This window comes from Felis catus, chromosome E2 (assembly GCF_018350175.1).
Source record: "Felis catus isolate Fca126 chromosome E2, F.catus_Fca126_mat1.0, whole genome shotgun sequence".
NCBI classification, from domain to species: domain Eukaryota; kingdom Metazoa; phylum Chordata; class Mammalia; order Carnivora; family Felidae; genus Felis; species Felis catus.
This window is the reverse complement of record NC_058382.1, coordinates 26411306-26432046: the sequence shown is the minus strand read 5'-3', so window position 1 is coordinate 26432046 and position 20741 is coordinate 26411306. Positions and strand designations below refer to the sequence as shown.

At 45.8% G+C, this 20741-nt stretch overlaps 1 protein-coding gene across 2 annotated transcripts in view; it reads left to right on the top strand.

Moving 5' to 3' along the window:
* The window catches only part of ABCC11 (ATP binding cassette subfamily C member 11), a 70328-nt gene that overhangs the window by 46027 nt on the left and 3560 nt on the right, over positions 1–20741 (top strand). For both annotated transcript variants that reach the window (XM_019819701.3, XM_003998010.6), the window contains 10 exons: positions 2061–2164; positions 4648–4845; positions 7110–7336; positions 7457–7594; positions 9039–9225; positions 13712–13801; positions 15184–15373; positions 16741–16900; positions 19737–19815; positions 20488–20601. In XM_019819701.3, coding sequence (XP_019675260.3) covers positions 2061–2164; positions 4648–4845; positions 7110–7336; positions 7457–7594; positions 9039–9225; positions 13712–13801; positions 15184–15373; positions 16741–16900; positions 19737–19815; positions 20488–20601 — 1487 coding nt within the window. The remainder of the gene's footprint in view (positions 1–2060; positions 2165–4647; positions 4846–7109; positions 7337–7456; positions 7595–9038; positions 9226–13711; positions 13802–15183; positions 15374–16740; positions 16901–19736; positions 19816–20487; positions 20602–20741) is intronic.

Sequence of the window (20741 nt, the reverse complement as noted above, 5' to 3'; positions counted from 1 at the left end):
CTAGTTATTTGGAACCTGGACCTGGGGTGATTTAGGGCAGGAATGTTGGTTGGGTGTGTGAGTTTGATGCAGGATGAGGTTGGGAGTGTGGCTGTGGGTTGGTTGATTTGTACATCCCAAGTGTGCTCACAGGGAGTCATTTGCTGTTTCTAGGAATTAGCCCTGGGAAGAGCAGTCTCCTCAAGATCAAGGCCCCAGCTGCCATAGCACCAAGAATGGAGAAAATAAGAAAATGTAGTTCATACAGTACTCTTTGAGTGTTTTTCAAACTTTATGTCCTGACCCACTAGTGGGTTCTGAAATCAGTTGAGTGGATTTTAAGCAGCACTGAAAGAAATCCAATAGAAGAGAATAGAAATTGTCTGCTTCCATTTCATACAGTGACATTGGTGAAGCCTTTATCCTGGTGTGCATTCAAAATACATTTCTGATGGTGGGTGGCAGGCAGCTAGAAGTTTCAAAGCTACTGCTTTATTAAAGGGTATACATTACCAAATTCATATAAATATAACTGTACAATTTTATAAACACAAAACCAAGTATATGATACTGTACTTTTTAAGTAATTTAAGATATTTGTGAGAGTAACTGGGACTCCATGCCAACTTTTTACTTTTGATTGAATTTGGAACCTAACCCCATGTAAGGTGTATCTTCTTTCTACTTGTCTAAAGGAGGAAGAGGTAGGCTGTGCATAGATCACCGTCCTTATTCCTTCTACCATGGGTAGCCCTGCAGGGCATAACTTAGTGCCTAGCCATAGAGGGGAGCAGCAGATGCCTGCAAATGCATGAATGAATCCAGCAACCAATTGATCTGTATTTACAAAGTACTTATTATGGGCCAGGCACTGTGCCAAGCTCCAGAGGAGAGGGGGCATAAAGGCCTTCAAGGGCCAGTCATGGAATCTAGCTGGAGAATTATGACATCTGCATTACCCAGGTAGTAAGAAAGATCTCTGTGGCTAGGCACAGTCTCAGATGTCATCAAAGAAGGGGTGACCCTTGAGTGGAGCTTAAGGAAGGGTTGAATTCAAAAGAAGAAATATGGGCAAGGGGTTCCGTGGCTGGCTCATTCGGTGGAGCATGCGACTCTTGATCTCAGGGTTGTAAGGTCGAGCCCCGTGTTAGGTGTAGAGATTAAAAGTTAAAATCTTAACAACGCACACAAATATGGGAACGGAGCACAGACTGAACAGGTGGGGAGAGTGCTGGGGGCAGGGACATCTACAGAAGGAAGAGATGCACCCTGGGTTTTCCCATCCTTGGCTTAAAAAAAATTTTTTTTAACATTTATGTATTTTTAAGAGACAGAGCATGAGTGGGGGAGGAACAGAGAGGGAGAGAGGGAGACACAGAATCTGAAGCATCCTCCAGGCTCTGACCATCTGCACAGAGCTTGACGCAGGACTCGAACTCACAAACCCTGAGATCATGACCTGAGCTGAAGTTGGATGCTTAACCGACAGAGTCACCTGGGTGCCCTGCATCCTTGGCTTTTTTGAACCCAAGCTCTACCACTTGCCAGCTCTATGACCTTGGGCAAGTTTCTTCCCTTCTTGGATACTCAGTAAATGGGTGCATGAATTCCAAATTCAGAGATAATGTCTGTGTTTAGTACTATGCCTGGCACATAGTCCATAGTAGCACATACCACATAAAAGGTAGCTGATGTCATTTTTAAGACTGAATCCTCAGGACCTGCATAAGGGAGACTACTCTAGAATATTTCTTTTGTGCCAGGCACTGGGTTAGGTGTTTGGCACGCATTATCACATATCCTCTTCAGAGTGATCCCATGCGGCTAGTATGACTACCATCACAATTTCATAGGTAAAACAGTGGAATGACTTTTGGTACTTTGCTCAGGCTAACATAGCCTGTAAGTAGTAGAGTCAGGACTTGACTACTGGGCTTCCTAACCTTGGAAGTCCTCCAAGGTGTCCAAGGTGGATGGGGGTCAAGGAGATCCAAGGGATTGGGATGGCTGAGCAACTTTGTCAACCATTATCCTTCACCTTTTTATGGCACCTGTGTGTTACCCCTTTCCTGTCTCTCCAGGTTACATGGCCTCTGCCATTGTTGTCTTTCTCATGATGGGGATTGTCTTCTTCACAGTCTTCAACTTCTGGTGGCTGAGCTATTGGTTGCAGCAGGGCTCAGGGGTAAGTGTCATGGTGGGAGTGGGGTGTGTTTCTGTGGGCTGATATGGAGTGGGGCACCACTCCTTGGGCCCCACGAGGGTCAGAGCATGGGTTAGGGAACCCCATGGCAAGCCTGAAACCTGCCATTGCCAAGTTGACAAATGAAAAAGCTCTAGAGAGGACCTCTGAGAGCCAGACGTGGGGCTTCCCTCCCAGCTCTGACCCCCAGTGTTCATAGAATGAGCGGTCACCAGTGCAGTCTCGTCAGGACAAAACCAAGAGGTTTATGTCCCCAGACAGGTCCTCAAGAATGCTTTACATTCCATGGAGTGATCTTTCCTTTGATAGCCCTTTTGCCTTCTCATTCTGCTTTATTTAAAATGTGCCTCTGGACTCCTTGTTGGGGGCTGGGAGGACACATCACAGTTAAACACAGCTGATGTTAGTGAAAGCAGGGAAAACACATTTTACTCAGTCACTACTAATGGCAGGGGAAAGAGCTGAAAGTCATCCGATTTGTGCACAGGTGATTTGGGTGTTTTAAAGGGAGAATGAATGTGGGGACTGAATAGAGGCAGAGGAGTGAAATTTATCCAGGGTTGGTGAGTGTGAATGTGATGAGGTCAGCTGTGTCCATTAGCTGGCAGTTATCAAAGTTAGGACTAATCTCCCACAGGGACTAGGAGACAGAGGCCCTATCCTTCATGGTGATTACATTTTAAAGACATGGTTCCCAGGTCCTTGGGAGAGATGCTCTGAGTTGTAAGAGCTATGTATTCACAGCTGTAAGCACTTTTTAGTGAGGGCTCTGAGAAAGAGAGGTCAGGGGCATGCTGTCAGGTGTTGGCTAGAACAAATGGTAACTTTTCCTGGTGGTGGTTGAGATTCCGCAGGCAGGCATTTTGATGGGGGGCAGGGGCTGGGGTCCTCCTAGGGACATGCCTTAAGCCGCTAGAAGCCATGCTGAAGTTTGGTCAAGTCTCTTAGCACAGGGGTTTGGTTGGAATTATTTTGTGTTGAGAGACCTGCAGTTCTCAGCCATTATGTGCCTGCTTAATTCATTCATCTTCCCAACCACATTCGGAGGTGGGTTCTGTCTCCATTTTATAGAGGATAGTGTGAAAAAGAACCTTCCCTGGGATGTGAAGTCCCCTGCTGGGACTTGAACTTGGTTCTTGATTCCAAGCCATGTTTACCCAAAGGAGTACTTGGTTAACTTTTTAAAAATATTCTTTTTGAAATGTTTATTTATTTTTGAGAAGGAGATTTATTTATAGTTAAGTGGGAGCAGTAGAGGGGCAGAGAGAGAGGTGGGGGGCAGAGGATCAGAAGTAGGCTCTGCGTTGACAGGCTGACAGCAGTGAGCCAATATGGGGCTAGAACTCATGAGCCAGGAGATCATGACCTGAGCTGAAATCAAGAGTCTGCTGCTCAACCGACTGAGCCACCCAGGCGCCCCAATATAGCACAAATTCCTAATCACCATAGAGTGAATTTATCAAGCCTTTTCTACCCTGGCAGCCTTGCGGGTGCCTGATTCAGATGATCTGCCTCCCCAAAGAAATAAAACTCACTATTTTGCTCTATTCCCACACAATGCTTCTGATATCTATTGTGCAGTTTTTTTCTGAAAGCAACCAACTCTCTAATGCTCTGGACAACATCTGTGTGTCCTACAATTCAAGTCAGTCTGACACCACCTGGAGTTAGTGCAGACTCCCCAGGTTAAGCACTCAGTCCCACAAGCTTGTCCCTGCTTCAGATGCCAATCACGAGTCTAGACCTCCTATAGTTCTGGCAGACCAGGTGTCATCTGGGGGTTCTCATGACCTCCTTTTTGGATTTGATCATCTGCTAGAATGGCTGACAGAACTCAGGGAATACTTTTACCAGTTTATTATAAGGGACATAATAAAGGATAGAGATGATTGGCCAGATGAAACAGTACATAGGGTGAGATCTAGAAAGGCTCCAGGTCCAGGAGCTTCTGTTCCTGTGGAGTAGGGGTGCACAACCCTCATGTCATGTGAATGTATTCACCAACCCAGAAGCTCTCTAGACCCTGTACTTTAGGGATTTTTATGGTGGCTTCATCTTATAGGCATGATCAATTATTAATTCAACCTCCAGCTCCTCTCCCCAGCCAGATGGAGGGTGGGGTGGGGTGGGGTTGAAAGTTCTAAGCTTCTAGTAATGGCTTGGTCTTTCTGGTGACCAGTTCTCCATCCTGACGCTATCTAGCCCCCTCCTCACACCAGACATCTCACTGGCTACGAAAAGACACACTAGCTACAAAAAGCAATTAGAGATTGCTCCAGAGACTCCAAGGGTCTTAGAAGATTTTATGTCAGGAATCAGAGTCAACGTCCAAATATTAGAACAAAAGATGCTCCCAGCACCCCTATCACTTAGGGAATTACAGGGATTTTAGGAGCTCTGTGCCAGGAACTGGGCACAAGACCAACTATATGTCTTATCAAACCACACTCTGTTCTCTCTTGAAGACCAATAGCAGCCAAGAGAGCAATGGAACAACAGCAGACCCAGGCGACATACTGGACAACCCTCAGCTGCCAATTTACCACCTGGTGTATGGCCTCAGTGTGCTGTTGCTAATCTGCACGGGTCTCTGCTTCTCGAAGGCCTTCACCAAACTCACGAGGAAAGCATCCACCGCCCTGCACAGCAAACTCCTTAGCAAGGTATGGGCTTGGGTATTGGCTGCTGTTGCAGGCTGAGCCCTAGCCTGTCCCGCTTTTCTTTCTTTTTTTAATTACTAGACTTCATTTTTTGGAGAAGCTTTTGGTTTAAGAAAAATTAAGTGGAAAGTACAGAGTTCTCATATGCCCCTTACTAATGTCCCAGTTTCTTCTGTTATTAACATCTTGCATTAGAGCAGGATGTTTGTTACAATTGATGAGCTACTATCAATACATTATCATCATCATCATCATCATCATCAGTCCATGGTTTATCTAAAGTCTTCTTTATTCTGTACATTCTATAGACTTGGACAAATATATACTGACATGTATCTGCCATGAAGCATCATACAGAACAGTTTCATGCTGTAAAAATCTTCTGTGCTATACCACTCATCCCTCCTTTCCCCTCAAATCCTAACAACCACTGATCTTTTTTTACTGTCTCCATAGTTTTTCCCTTTGCAGAATATAGTTGCAAGTGCATGCTGGGCCACTGGGTGGGTGGGAGCAAGCCACAGAATGAGCTGGGTGCCTGGAAACTATCCTGCTGTCAGCAGTGTGATTCTAAAAGGTAGTGTCCCTTGCTGGAGGGCCGGGCACACCAATGTTGGCCTCTGTTGGCTGAATACTGTCACATATAGTGTTGCTTATAATTGTGCCAAGTTCCTTTTCAAGTGGTACTATTATCCTTATTTTACATACAAGAAGTCTGACATCCTTGTGTGTCCTGATGAGAATGTATTATGGTTAAAATACCAAACTGCCTCTTGGAAATATCATTGCTCTCCCCCTCACCAGATGTTACTATGTGCAGGTTCTATGGTGGGCATTGGGCTTACAGTGGTGAATGAACAATTCAGGTATGGTTCAGACCATCATGGCCTTATAGTCTACTGAGGGAGACTGATGAGAAAATAGGCTTGTTGTAACATAGTATGTAAAATTACCTACTGGGTGGGAGCCCATGGAGTCCTAAGAACCTAACCCCAGCATGTAGGTGATGGAGGGAAGGATGGAGTCCAAGCAGCCTTCTTGGAGGAAGGGACCTCTCTGCTGTGACCTGAAGGGTGAGTCACATTCAGCCAGCTTAAATTAGGGGTTGAAGAGAAGCAGAGCATTTCTGGGAAATTTTATGATGCAAATCATTATTATTTATTAATAGTCAAAATGTACTTTCCTTCTCCCTCCCTCCTCCTTTTATTCCTTCCTTTACTTTTGGCCTTAATAGATAGGATTAACTTCTATTTATGTTTTGTTCTTGTGTTACAGCTTGAGAAATACATGGGGAAATGAAGTGGTCAGTTGGTCAGTTGCTCAGTGCCACAAACCTTTAAGAAATGCCTTCTGTAAAGAGTGTGGCTGTGCTGGGGCAGGGTGGTTGGGGAGCCTTGGGAGGTCTGGTCATGGTTTTGCCATTAACTACTTGGGTGACCTTGAGCAAATTGCTGAGCAACCTTCCCTTCTCTGGGCTTCAGTTTTCTCATCCGTAAAATGAGGACATGAGCTAGATGCTTTTGCTAGAGCCCTTCCTGTACGAAATGTTCTTTGATCTCCAAAGGCCCTCATGTCCACTGCTTTTAGAGACCAAGTTAGGACACCATCTTCAAGAAAGGGCAGTCATGCTTAAATTCTACCCAAGACAACAAGTCATGTGCAATCACAGTAGTATTGCTGCTACTAATCTTCGGCAATCCTGATGAAAATGGTCCCATTTGTAGAAAATAATAAGTGCTGGTATTAATGGAATGCTAATTAGGATGCAGGAACTGTTCTGAGACTTTTAGTGTGTTACTTCTTCCTCCCTCTCCCTCCCTCCTCCCTTCCTTCAATCCCTTCCTTCCTTCCTTTCTTCCTTCCTTCCTCTCATAACAGGTTTATTAATATATAATTCATGTAATTATAAAGCTCACCCTTTTAAGCTGCATATCTCAGAGGTGTTTTTAGTCTATTTGCAGACTTGTGCAATCTTCACCATAACTCAGTAAAGTGTTGTTATCATCCCCATTTTACAAATGAGGACATTGAGACTCAGAGGGGTTAAGTAACTTGCCCAAAGTCACACAGCAGTAGGTGGAGGAGTTTGCTAACACTGGAACCCAGGCAGATTGACTATGGAGCTCATGCTTTTAGCCATTGCTCTAAACTGCCTCCCTTGCACACCCTTTAGGCTGTATCCTGCATCTCTTCAGGGCTGAGTATAACTGACATCTTCATCAAGTTCCAGAACTATCTCTTGATCTGGGTTGTTTTTGTCACTACAGGTTTTATGCTGCCCCATGAGCTTCTTTGACACAACCCCAACAGGCCGACTCCTGAACTGCTTTGCAGGGGACTTGGATCAGCTGGACCAGTTATTGCCCGTTGTTGCTGAAGAATTCTTAGTCCTGTTTTTGATGGTGGTCGCCATCTTGTTGGTTGTCAGTGTGCTGTCTCCATATATCCTGCTGATGGGAATCATATTAGTTACTGTTTGCCTTATTTATTATATGTAAGTGGGTTCTTTGTGCTTGTGAGCTGGGTCTGTGACTTGGGATACCAGGCTGGTATGTAGAACTGGTTGGTCCCTGAGGAGGACTGCCCAGGTCACTCACTCTCATTCTTGATGCAGGAAGTTTAAGATGGCCATCAACATGTTCAAGAGACTGGAGAACTATAGCCGCTCCCCTCTGCTCTCCCATATCCTCACTGCTCTGCAGGGCCTGAGCTCCATCCATGTCTATGGAAAAACTGAAGACTTCATCAGCAAGTGAGTCCTGTGCTGTCATCTGAGGATGATGGGGCAGTGGGGACTGTGGGAAGCAGGAAGGTGGTGAACAGAGGATCTGGAAATAGTGTTCTCTTCACATTATTTTATTCCATTTATTTCTGAGCTTCCAAGACCTCATCTATAAGATGATGCATATAGGAATAAGAAATATAAGTGATGCAGGAAATATTTGTAAACTTTAAAGGCCTGTAGATATTGCATACACATATTAATATAATTAATAGTAAGAAGTGTTGCTGGGTCAGCACTTCTTGCATTGTTCTTTTTCTTTCACTTCCAAACAGGTATCTAATTTTAATAAAATACACGAAGCAATAGCTTTCTAAATAACAGAATTTCCTTCACTATTCATAACTATAGGTTTGTATTCTAAATGCTTGTTGATACAAACAAAAACACCCTATGATTGATGTTGAGCCTTAATTGTATCATATGAACTTACCCATTTGTAAAGATCAATCACACATGATCTGCCTTGAACTATAAGAGGCTCACAGTCTGGTGGAAGACAGGAGACACATACACACATTTTTGTAATAATACAGGGTTGAAAATGACTAATAACATAGGAGAAAAGCAGATAAAAGTCCATAAGGGTTCAGGGGGAACTTTAAAAAAAGGGGGGATGCCTGGGTGGTTCAGTAGGCTAAGCTTCTGACTCTTGATCTCAACTCAGGTCATGATCTCATGGTTTGTGGGATTGAGCCCCACGTCAGTCTCTGCACTGACAGTGTGGAGCCTGCTTGGGATTCTCTCTCTCCCTCTCTCTCTCTGCCTCTCTCTCTCAAAATAAATAAATAAACTTAGAAAAAAAAAGACTTCAAGGGGGAAAGAGGTGGCATTGAGCCATCTGAAATGGGTTTGAAGCCTGGTAAGATTTGAGTGTGGGAGACAGTGTATGTCTGGTTAATTGGAATAATGGATGAACCATGGAACCAAGTCTCTCAGTGGAACTAGAGAGCACTCAAGGACTGTGCAGGTGCTGGGATTGAGGGCATCTTCAAATGATGCATTCATTCACCTACTGGGTGCTCAGAGCCACAGGGAAGATGGTAGTGAATAAGACAGACACAGCCCCTTCTCCAAGGTGGATAGATACTTGGAAGGGGTTGCTTCCCCTCACTCATGAGTAGATCCTGACATTTATTCACTCTTATTGTCCTGGGTAGGGAACTTCCCCTAACTGATGATCAAGGCCTAGGGAAGAGCCTGGGCTGATAAGTCAGTCAGAGCCTACTCCTAGATCTGGGGTCAGGTCAACTCCATGACCGAGAAAGGGGCAGGGAGAAGGCCCCCAAAGATAATTCAGGTTCCTTGGGTGGAGTGGGGAGCCGGATGCTGGAGGAAGCAACCAGTGTCCACTCCCAGGAAACTCTGGGTTAGACAAACACATGTTGTTTTCAGGTTGTCCTTTCTTTCTCAGGTTTAAGAGGCTGAGTGATATACAGAATAACTACATGCTGATGTTCCTGTCTTCCTCGAGATGGATAGCACTGAGGCTGGAGACCATGACCAACCTGCTGACCTTGACTGTGGCCTTGTTTGTGGCTTTTGGCATTTCCTCTGCCCCATATTCCTATAAAGCTATGGCTATCAGCCTCATCCTGCAGGTGAGGGAGGGATTCTCAGATAGTGGGGTTTTGGCTTGTGGCCTGTGGACAGACTCAGGGGTTCATGGGACTTTGATAACACCTTGGGTTTGGCCATTTGTGGCTTTATGAGTTGTGTGCTTGGCCTTCTGAACCTTCTGCTTTCCTGTTTTCCTGTCACCTCTGAACTGGGAAGTCTATATTTAAAGCTATTTAATGGAATCTTAGAGTATTGGGATTGAATGGAGCCCGCAGGCAGTCTAGTCCAACCCTCTTATTGTGCAGATGGGGACATTGAAGCCCAGAAAGGGAAATATTTGTCTGAATGTATAGAGCACTAGAAGTAGAGCCAGAATGGGGCACCTGGGTGGCTCAGGCAGTTGAACATCTGACTTTGGCTCAGTTCATGATCTCATGGTTCCTGTGTTCAAGCCCTGCGTCGGGCTCTGTGCTGACAGCTCAAAGCCTGGAGCCTGCTTCAGATTCTGTCTCCCTCTCTCTCTTTCTGCCCCTCCCCTGATTGTGCTCTGTCTCTGTCTGTCTATTTCTCTGTTTCTCTTTCTCTCTCTCAAAAATAAATAAACATTAAAAAATAAAGAAGTAGAGCCAGGGTAAGAACCAAGACCTGTTATTTGCTGTCTGGTATGTTTTCACTTTACTATCATTTGTTGAGTTAGCTATCAGGCTTCCTTCAGTTATCTAAGGAGTCATCCAGTCCCTCCCCTGAAACAGATCTTCTCAGACTTTAAAGTGCACAGGACTTGAAGCAGAACACTTTGCCCCAGCCTTGCAGGAATGTTCGGTCTGGGCACTGGTACAACTGACAGGATGACCATGCTCTAGAGCACAGCCTTGGGTTTTCAGAGTCAGGTCCTGGGTGGGTAGGGTCTCGGAATCTAATTTTAAAAGCAGATTCTCTAGGGGATTCTGATGTAGCAGCCTGCAAAGCTCCTGGCCTGAGTTCCTCCACGTCCACTACACTGGGGCATGAGAGGGTCTAGCTGGCCAAGTTCATGTCTGCAGGGTCAGTCCAGTGGAAGGGCTAGCCACAAGGGCTGTGAGGCCAGAGGCTGGCTTTGCAGCCGCCTGGGGGAACACTGGTTACACAGTTCCAGCTCCCCGAGGGGGTGCTCATTAACTGCCTTCTCTATGGTCATGTGGCTTTCTCTCTAACTGGCTTTGGGTCTCATGTGTCCCAATGGTGAGGCATCTTTTGGGTATGCCAAGGGGCTCCATCTTGCTCCTTGTTGAGCCCCTGCAGCAGGTATATATTTGCATAAATATGCAGTCCTGTACATGCACAGCCATGCCTGTGTGTGTGGAGCCTTCTGCAGGCACCCAGGCCATGCAGGTGGCTGTGCCGTGCTCACACTTGCAGACAGCTTACCAGTGCAACAACATGGAATGTACTGGACACTTGCACTGAGCTAGCACTTTGCTAGGTGCTTGTTGCACTTTCTTGCATTGAATTCTTACTACATTCCACGAGCTATAGCAAAATGGTTAAGATTGTGTGCTTTGGAATGTGGGTTCAAGCCAGGCTCTGCCCATTATTAGCTTTAGGGAAGCCTCTTACCCTCCTTGTACCTGGGGTTCTTCATTTTGTAAAAAGGAGATAATACAAGTTCCAAAATTACAGATATGTGAGACATGTATAAACATGAGGATTAATGCATGCTGAACACCTAGAACAGTGCTTGGCCCAGAATAAATGCTCAGTAAATGTTAGCTGTTATTGTTCCTCACTTACAGGTAGGAAGTCAGATCTTCAGAGTTCCGTAACTTGCCCTGGTTCCCACAGCTGGTGAGAGATAGGTTTGTCCCTAGTGGGTCACACTCCTCTCCTCTGTCTTCCTCTCTCTGACAAATACACATATGCGCATGTGCGCGCGCGCGCGCACACACACACACACACACACACACACACACACATGCATGTGCCAGTGCAGAGTTGCCCCCAAACCTTCCAAAACTCGGGGAGAGGTACCACACTGGTGTCAAAGGGGATCTGGAGTTACCAAGGACAGATATCCCTCCTAGTTCCTATATGACATGGGCCAGGGGGGCAAAGCTTGGGGCAATGTTATCGTGTGCTGGCCCAGGCAAGAGGGGCGGGGTCTCATCTCTCCCAGGGTGCACTGTGCACATGAGGCACCTCTCAAAGGTCTCCCCAGCTTGTTTCATCACAGGAAACTAGTTAGGAGTTCTGCTGGAGGCCTGACTGCTTCAAAATGGCCCTGAATTTATTTTTTCTTCTCCACGTCTGCTGTCCTGTTCAAGTGTCTCATCTCTATCCTAGGTAGCAACCTCGAAGCCTCCTCTCCTCCCCTTGAAGCCCCTCCTGTCTACCTCCTACATCTCACCAGAGTGACCTTTAGTTACAGTTTTCCTGATGTCACTGTCTTGTTTAGAGCCCTCAGAGATTCCCTGTCTCCTTATGCTAAACCTAAGCTATGGGCCGTGCCCTCAGGCCCCTCAAATCTGGCCCTGTGACCCCAGCATACATCTTTCCTCTGGCCACACTGGTGCCTTGCTGACTTCTGCATGTACTCTCGATGAAATTATGTTCAAGCTTTGGGTAGCAGGAATCACACACCATGTTGCTTTGCAACCTTAAGAACTGTAAATAATTGAGATGCTCCTGGCCTCCAGCCAGCAAATGCTAGAACCAGTTCAAAATGGCCTTGGCAGTTTGGAGGCTTATTATGTGATGTATCCAGAAGGCTGGGGTAAGCTCTTCTTTGTTAATTTAGTGACCTAGCATGAATCCATGAGCATTCTATCTTTTTGCCCTGGCATCCACATCCTGGCTTCATCCTCAGGATTGTCTATTCAAGGTCACAAAATGGCTGCTGCAGCCCCAAGCAACATATCCTCACCAAATAACCACCAAAAGTTAGAAAGGAGAGAACTTTTTTCATGTGCCCTGTTTTAAGAACAAGGAGCAGCTTCCCAGAATACTCCCATCTGACTCTTCCTCATGCTTCATTGGCCAGAATTGTAGCATGGCTCACACCTTAAACCTATCAATGACAAGAGGAATGGAGTTAACCAAGTCTCCCTGGAGCACCAGGCTGCCAGATGCCTGAGCATAATGGAGGTTGTGCTAGCAAGAAAGAAAAAAGGGACCGGCTACTAACAAGGCAACCAACCAAGTCTGATACACTGACTGGAGGAAAGGCAGTCTCCTTGGGCTCCTTTCCAACTGTCAGTGTCATTTCATTATGGCATCCACCTTCTCTGACTTCTAAAGGGCTTTCCTTCCCCTTCCCATACTCTTTGTTCCAGTCATAGCCGAATGGCATGCAAGGCCTTGAATATATCCTGCTACTTACTATTTTCAGGACTTTGTCCCCTCTCTATGGAGTGCCCTTCTCCACCCATTTTTAACCTGCTAAATCCCACCTCTCCTTAAAATGAAACTCCTGTGCCAACTGCTGCAGGAAGACTTCCCTGTGGCCCTTGTCTGGGGGGACCTTGTCTGGGGGGGTCCTTAATGGCTCCCCATAGTGCCTCCCAGGGTGAAGTACATCCGCTTGTGCTGGCATTCTCTGTTGACCCATCTGTCTCCCCACCTGACTGGGAGCTCCTTGAGGGCAGGGCCTGGCTCTGTTGCAGTTTGGGGCACAGATCCTGGCTTGGCACATGGCATAGAGCCTCAGGGAGTGTGCTGAATGAATTCATAGTGAACTTATTGTCCAGCACTTTCTTCATGGCCTGTTTGCCCACATCTTGGACCAGGGGGATGGGGAGTATGAAGATTGGGTTCCCCATCTCAGCTCTACTTCCAGGTTCCAGGTGATTCTGTGTATGTTATTTCCCCTTTTGGGCCTCAGTTGTCCTCATCTCTGGTGCCTCCAATTCCTGAGCATCCCTGAGACTCCTTAAAGGCAAGGCCAGAAACAAGGACTTGGGTGTAGGCAGATTATTTGAGATGTGCTCCTAAGAAACATGACTGAGGGAGCAGGAGAGAGAGAGGCAGGGAAGGAGAAACTCTGTTATGGGCAAGTGTCATTGAGATTGCTGTTTCTGGGTCACCACCTCTCAACTCTACTGGCACCTTCTGAGAAGCAAATAGGATGCTCCCTGGATTGTCCCCCAGAGACTGAGGGACAGGAGCCTTCATTTACTGGCTCCTTTCCCCATTAGTTGAGGGTTTGTCCACAGCACTTTCACTCCCCTGTGTTTTGGGGCTGCAACTGTGCATGGACAGAAGGGGCTCCTGTGGTGTGAGTGAAGGTTTTGAGCAGAAAGCAGAAATACACACAAAGGGTACTTGAGGTGGGATAGTGTCAGTGGTGTCTTGCCCAGAACTGCACACCATCACGCAGCTAACCTCAGAAGTGGGCTTCAGGGGCACCAAAGGTATCTGCTCCACTCTTGTAAGGAAATTGTCTTAGTTTGAGAAGTCACTCAGGAGGGGTGGTGATGAGTGTTTTTTAGGGGCATTGAAATCCTAAGCACACCCCTGTCAGTTTCTTGACCTGATGCTTCTCCTTCACTCCAGCTGGCATCCAACTTCCAGGCCACTGCCCGGGTTGGTTCAGAGACAGAGGCGTACTTCACTTCCGCAGAGAGGATGCTGCAGTACATGAAGGTGGGATGCAGGTCTGGGTTCGGTGTGGGGAGCTCAGGAAGTTTTCACACCCATGTCTGGGGCTCAGCTTCCATGGCCTCTGCAAGCTCCAGCACCCCAGGGGTCCTGAGACTTTTTCAAGAGGCAATTGCAGCCCCTCCCCATCTTCCCTGGACCTGTGGATGTCATTTCTTAGAAACCCTTCCATACTCTATGGCCCATTTTCATCACATCCCCCACAGCTTTCCTGGATGTAGAGAGAATAATCTGCCCTTTTTAGAAATGAGAGTTTTGCCCAAGTATGAAAACAATAATAATGTCAATAATAATTGGTATTATTATTATTATTATTATTGCTTCTATTTGTGTTAGAGTAGTTAAGAACACAGGTTTTAGAGCCAGATCACCTAGGTTCAAGTCCAAGCTTTGCCACTTGAGTCAGCCGTGTAAACTGGGGACAGGTCACTGTATCTACTTCATTGGGTTATTACAAAGATTAAATAACACAATATGTAAAGCACTTAGTACAGTGCCTGGCTCACAGTAAAGGCTCAATATTTTTATGTATAGATTATCTCATGGAACCACAAAACACTTTTATAAGGTTGATTGAATTATCATCCCTCTGGAAGAGGAAACTGAGGCTTGGCCAGGCTCAGCATCTTGCTTAAGATTGCACAGCCGGGGACTGGCAGAGCCTCTAAAACCAGTTCTCCAGCCCCTGTTAATAGGAGCAGAATTGGTGAATCATAGAACTTTGATTTAACATGAAGGGATGCTATTGTACATAGCACCTGTGGTGAAGGGCTGTGACTTGTGGATTGTGCTTCTTTTCCATCATTCAGGCCTCAGGACATACCCAGCTGTGCTTGATTCAGTTATGAGCTTGAAGTCAGGCAGTCCTGGTCTGAGTTCATAAGCTCTATGATCTTAAATAAGTCATTTAACCCATTTGAGCCTCTATTTCCTTGTGTGTGAAATGCATTTAAAATTACCTACCTCATTGATAAGGATAGAGGGAGCATAAGTATGCACAAGGCCGCTGAGCTATAAAACATGCCCCAAAGGGGTCAGTTAGCTCTGCTGCCTTTATTGTCACTGTTCTAGATTCTATTTCTTTAGAGCCTCACATAATAAATTAGAATAAGTTCTCTATGTTAATAACAGGGGGGCTAGCCAAATGGTCTCTCACTTTTTGGGGTTAAAATTATGTGCATGTCAGGTAAGTGGAGCAGGATGTTCCTCTTGGGGTGCTCCTGTGATTACACAGCTGGTGGCTTGAGCCCAGTGTGAGACAGGCTGGGGTGGGTTACACACCCAACAGCTGGAAGCCAGTGGGTCAGCAGGAGATAGGCAGAGATTAATGATAACTATTTATTTCTTTTTCTCTCTTCAAAAATGAGATGTGTGTCCCTGAGGCTCCTTTGCACATAGAAGGCATGAGCTGTCCTCCTGGGTGGCCACAGCATGGAGAAATCACATTCCAGGATTATCAGATGAAATACAGAGACAACACACCCATTATCCTTAATGGCATCAACCTGACAATTCATGGCCAAGAAGTGGTGGGCATCGTGGGAAGGACAGGCTCTGGTGAGTGGCATATCCTGGGGCACCCCCTGTCCTCAAATTTGACCTGTGGGTGTTGGACCTATTTCCAGGCATGTGTTTACTCAGTGACCCCACAGATGTTTATTGGGCCCTCACTTTATACCATGCACTAGTAAACAGAACCCAAGGTCCTGCTATCATGGAAAAAGTCCTGCTTTTCCACTGGAAAAGATAGGTGTTAAGTCATCAAATTAGGAAATAAATAAGGTAATTGCAGATTGTGATGAATGTCATGGAGGAAGTAAAAGGGTGCCATTAACAGAGTAATGGGGCTGAGCTCTGGTGAGCTACAGTGGCCTGGGCTCTGAGGCCAGCATTTTAGCTGAGCCAGGAAGGATGGATAGGGTGCAGGGGAGGAGTGTTTCAAGCAAGGGGCATTACAGGGCTCTGTTAGGGCGAAGAGCAGGTCCAGGAGTGAAGTCCGGGTCCTGCTTCTCCTTCCTTCTTACCATTCCTAGACCTCTCTTATCAGCCTCCTTCTTTGTCCTCTCCGTTATGACTTCTTTCCCTCCCTTCCTCTCTTATTACTTTTGGGAGGTCTGGTCTAAGTGTAGCTCCCTCCTTTTTTACATTGTTCAAAGACACTCCTCAGACTTGATTCTTGCCCCACTCTTGTGTGCCTAGGAGCTGCCTCCTCCAGGTAGACCTCTAGGAAGACAAGAACCTTCATGGGTCTCCACTTCCTCAGGCCCCCTGCAGGCCTTGCACTCCTGCTAGGTGAAGAGCTTCTACCTGTGTTCTTTGGTGTGTCCTTCCCTTTCTACTTCTTGCCTGCAATTGGCCTGAGAGGGCTGCAGTCTGATGTAGAGAAGCTACTATGGGTCTAGGATGTGATGAAGAAAGGTGAGGAGGGCAGAATGTTGAACTGGAGAGCACTGTTCTCTCTCAAGAAAGCAGCCGCACTTAGCTCCTGCTGCTTGTTATGTGGGAGGATGTGGGACTAGTGTTGCCAGTTCTAGGATTCAAGAAGAGCATGCTATTTGAAATTTTGTACATAGGAAAAAAAAAAGAAATTTTGTACATAGGATCTTTGGATTTTTTAAATGCTGGCAAAAATTTAGAAAATAACAGTAGCACTGTGTGTGTGAAACAGAATATATGAATGGCTGGATATACCCAGGGGCTCCAGTTGTGCCCTCTGATCTAGGCTGTAAGAAATCTGCTCATGGTTTGGGGCACTAGTTGGAGCAGAGACTCCACTCCTCTTCTGCTCTCTCAGGGCTCAGGATGACAAAGGATGGGCCATGGAGGGAAGCAGGTCAGGTGTGAACTCCAGGTGTGGCCTGTGCTGCTTCTAGTGCAAATCAGGAAACTGCCTTTAGTGCCCCTGCATATTTCTTGCCCAACAGGGAAGTCCTCCTTGGGAGTGGCTCTCTTCCGCCTGGTGGAGCCTGCAGCAGGCCGGATTCTCATAGATGGTGTGGACATCAGCAGTATTGCCCTGGAGGACCTGCGGTCCAGGTTCTCAGTTGTCCCTCAAGATCCTGTCCTGCTTTCAGGAACCATCAGGTAAAGCAGAGGATGGGGTCCTGGGAGGGGTGGCAGGACCAGGATGCCAGGGCTGGGCTGTCTTTGGTTAGCTGGTGCCCAGTGCTCCAGTTTTGGGGCCTCTGATCTCTTGGCAAGCTGGGCCACTCACTGGGACTCACTGAAATGTTCCTGAAGATTGAATGAAGCCCTGATATACACAAGAGCACTTTGTAAACTATAATGTGGTAAACAAAAGAAAGGCATAATTTTTAGTTTTTTAAAAACTGATGGGATTGGTCAGATTTTAGTTCACCATTAAGCATTTGCATTTTGGCTACCACTTTATTCTTTTACGTCTAGATGTGGTTTATTCTCTTCTCTCCTCCCACTGGATAAAGCTGAAGGAGGCATTTAGGCTAGATGTTAGGGAACATTTCTTCACAGGATGCACATTCCAGGCAGAGGAGAAGTGAACAAGAATCCAGGCAGTTCAGTCAGCAAAGCAGATGGAACTGGATCTTTCAGCCTCTTCACCTTTCTATTTCCTCAGATGTCAACTCTGGGACTAAACTTTATCCAGATTCATACTCCTACTTAACAGTGCACATTAAAGCTATGTTGGATCATTAAGGCATGGAGATTGAGGAAGTCTAATGCATTAAAAATGAAGCTAGATTCCTCATGTTTTAGGGATGTTTAAGGGGCATTATCAGAGGCAAGAGGATAAACTGACCCCTAGAGGTCCGTTCAATCATTTATTCATTTACTCATTATTACTTCCTCCCTTTCTTCCCCTCCTTGCTTTCTTCCTCCCTTCTGCCTCCTTCCTTCTCTCCCTCCCTTTCATTTCTTACTTCTATCCCTCCCTCCCCTTCCTTCCTCTGTCCCCTTCCTTCCTTCCTTCCTTCCTTCCTTCCTTCCTTCCTTCCTTCCTTCCCTCCTTCCTTCCTTCCTCCCTCCCATTCCTTTCTTTCTTCCCTCTCCTTCCTTTCCTCCCTCCCTTTCCTGCTTCCTTCCTTCCATCCTTCCTCTCTCCCTCTCTCCCCCCTCCCTTCTTTCATTCATTTAATTTACCTTTTCTGAGGCTTTCCTAGGTCCAGACATTGTACTAAGGCCTGAGGACACTTGGATGAATGATCACTGCCTGTACTCCTCCTGAGGAGTTCAGAATGTAGTCATGGGGTGGGTGGGTATAGAGACATAAGAACCAACAGATTATAATACAAGGGGGTATTTACCAGATCAGAGATATGAACAAAGTGTGAAAGAGCCCAGAAGTAGGTCAAATAGCCCTACTTGGGTGAATCCAGAAAGGCTCCATAGAGGAAAGGATATTTGAGCAGAGCCTTGAAGGATAAGTAGGAGCTTGTCTGGAAGAAAAAGGGGACAAAGACTTTTTAGGAAGAGTGCATAGTATGTGCACAAACAGGGGACTTTAAAATGGTTGTGTTAGGGGAATGAGATAATATTTAGTGATAGATCTCTGTGTTAAGCTAGAACCTGGACAAATCTATTGTGCCTTGGTATAGGTGTAATAAAAATATGAAGTAACATTTTTTGAGCATTTATATGTGCTAGCCCATGCTTTAATGTTCTGTCTCATTTAACTGTCACCCCAACCCTATGAGGTAGGCACTACTGTTACCTTACTTTATAGGGGAAGACACTGAACTTAGACAGGAAAAGTGACTTGTTTCAGGAGACACACAAGTAAATGGTAAAGATGAGGTATAACTCCAGGTAGTCTCATGCCTTAGCCAGTGATATTCCCCCCTTGCAGCAGGGAGAAGTGTGAACTAGAATAGAGGAGACCTGGGTTCTCTATCCATTACAGTTCATCTATCTCTGAGTGTCTCTGATTCTAGCCCATCTCTCAGACTGACTTGTGGTGTGACCTTGAACAAGCATTTAACACTGATAAGCCATAATTTCCCCACCAACCAAAGGGGTATACCCATCCCTTGAGGGGAAAGGGTGTCAATGAGTCTGTCTATGAAAATGTTTTGGAGATTATCAAATATCATGCAGATAAGACATTCTACCTCCTGTTTTAATACAATCTAGCCCTACACACAAAATGTGTGTGTCTGCCAAAACTGGGGACAGATAAAGCAGAGATTAAGAATAGGTTTTAATCAGAGGTGCCTGGCTGGCTCAGTTGGTTAAGCATGTGACTTCAGCTCATGTCATGATCTCGCAGTTTGAGAGTTTATGAGGTTGAGCCCTGCATCAGGCTGACAGTTCAGAGCCTGGAGCCTGCTTCAGATTCTCTCTCTGTCTCTCTCTCTCTCCCTCTCTCTGCCCCTCACCTACTTGTGCTCTCTCTCTCTCAAAAATAAATAAAACATTAAAAAATATTTTGGAGAAAAAGAATAGGTTTTAATCAGGACTGAGTGGTTGCATAACGCAGGAGAATTAATAATGTTGCCTATGCCAAATGAAAGTGAAAACTTTAATGGGTATAAAGTCCAGATAGATCCCAACCTGATGTTGCTTGGATGATCGATTAGGATTTTTTTCACCGCAAAAGACAGAAAAATCAACCCCACCACAGTGAGATACCACTTCACTCCTACTGGGATGGCTATAATGAAAAAAGAAAAAGGAACATAATGAGTGTTGGCAAGGATGTTGAGAAACTGGAACTCACGTTCACTGCTGGTGGGAATATAAGATGGTACAGCCTCTGTGGAAAACAATTTGGCATTTCCTCAAAAGTTAAAAATAAAATTACCATATGATCCAGCAATTCTTCTTCTAGGTAGATACTTAAAAGAGGTAAAAGTGGGACTTGAGCAAATATTTGTATATCAGTGTTATATAGACTGTTCATGGTTGCATGTGGTTATGGAACACTTCTCTTCTTATATGGCAGATTCAACCTAGACCCCTTTGACCGCTACACAGATGAGCAGATATGGGATGTCTTGGAGAGGACATTCCTGAGCATGACAGTAAGTAGCTCCAAGACCCGATTTTTAGTTTTAGCCTGCCTCTTCAACAGCGGTGCCTGTTGGTCCTTTGGGGCTCATCTCGCATGATATTCCAGATGCTGCCATTTTGGGGCATAAATAAAATAATCTCATGGAGATGAGATGATTTTGGATTCCTAAATAAAGTCTGATGGCACTCAGACACTAACAGTGAACCAGGCATGTTCTAGGCTCAGGGGACACAGCAAAGGCAAGGTAGGTAAAGTGTTTGCCCTCCTGGTGCTTACATTCAATGGGAGATAAACACAACAAATAAATGGACACATGAGATACTTTCAGGTAGTAACAACAGTTACTTCAGTCAGGGAGCAGCTCTTTTATGTGGAATGGCCAAGCTAGGCCCCTTTAAAGATGGGGTATTTGACCTGAGATCAAATGTTGAGGGGGCAGTAGGGTGCAGATCTTCAAGAGAACATTCCAGCACAGGAGCTAGCATATACAAAGACCCTGAGATGGGAGTGAGAGAGGCACAGATAAGGAAGAGAAATATCAGCGATTGGAGTATAGAGAGATGAGGAGTGTTACAAAGTGTGATAGGGGAGGTCTGATGGGGTCAAGTTAGGTCTCACCCCACAGTGGCCTGCATGCCCACATGCCTATGTAGTCTATATCTCATTTTCCCTGATATTACAGATCTCAAACTTACCCCAAGGACTGCAAGCAGAAGTTGTGGAAAGTGGCAGAAACTTCTCTGTGGGGGAGAGGCAGCTGCTCTGCATTGCAAGAGCACTCCTTCGCAACTCCAAGGTGAGACCACAGATGGCGCCCAGTTTGGGTAACCACACTGGCTATTTCTCCCTCCATCTCCACGGGACAGTGGGTGCTATGCTATACATTTTCCCACAAATACACAACAGGCTTCCTCATGTCACCGATTGCTAATCTGC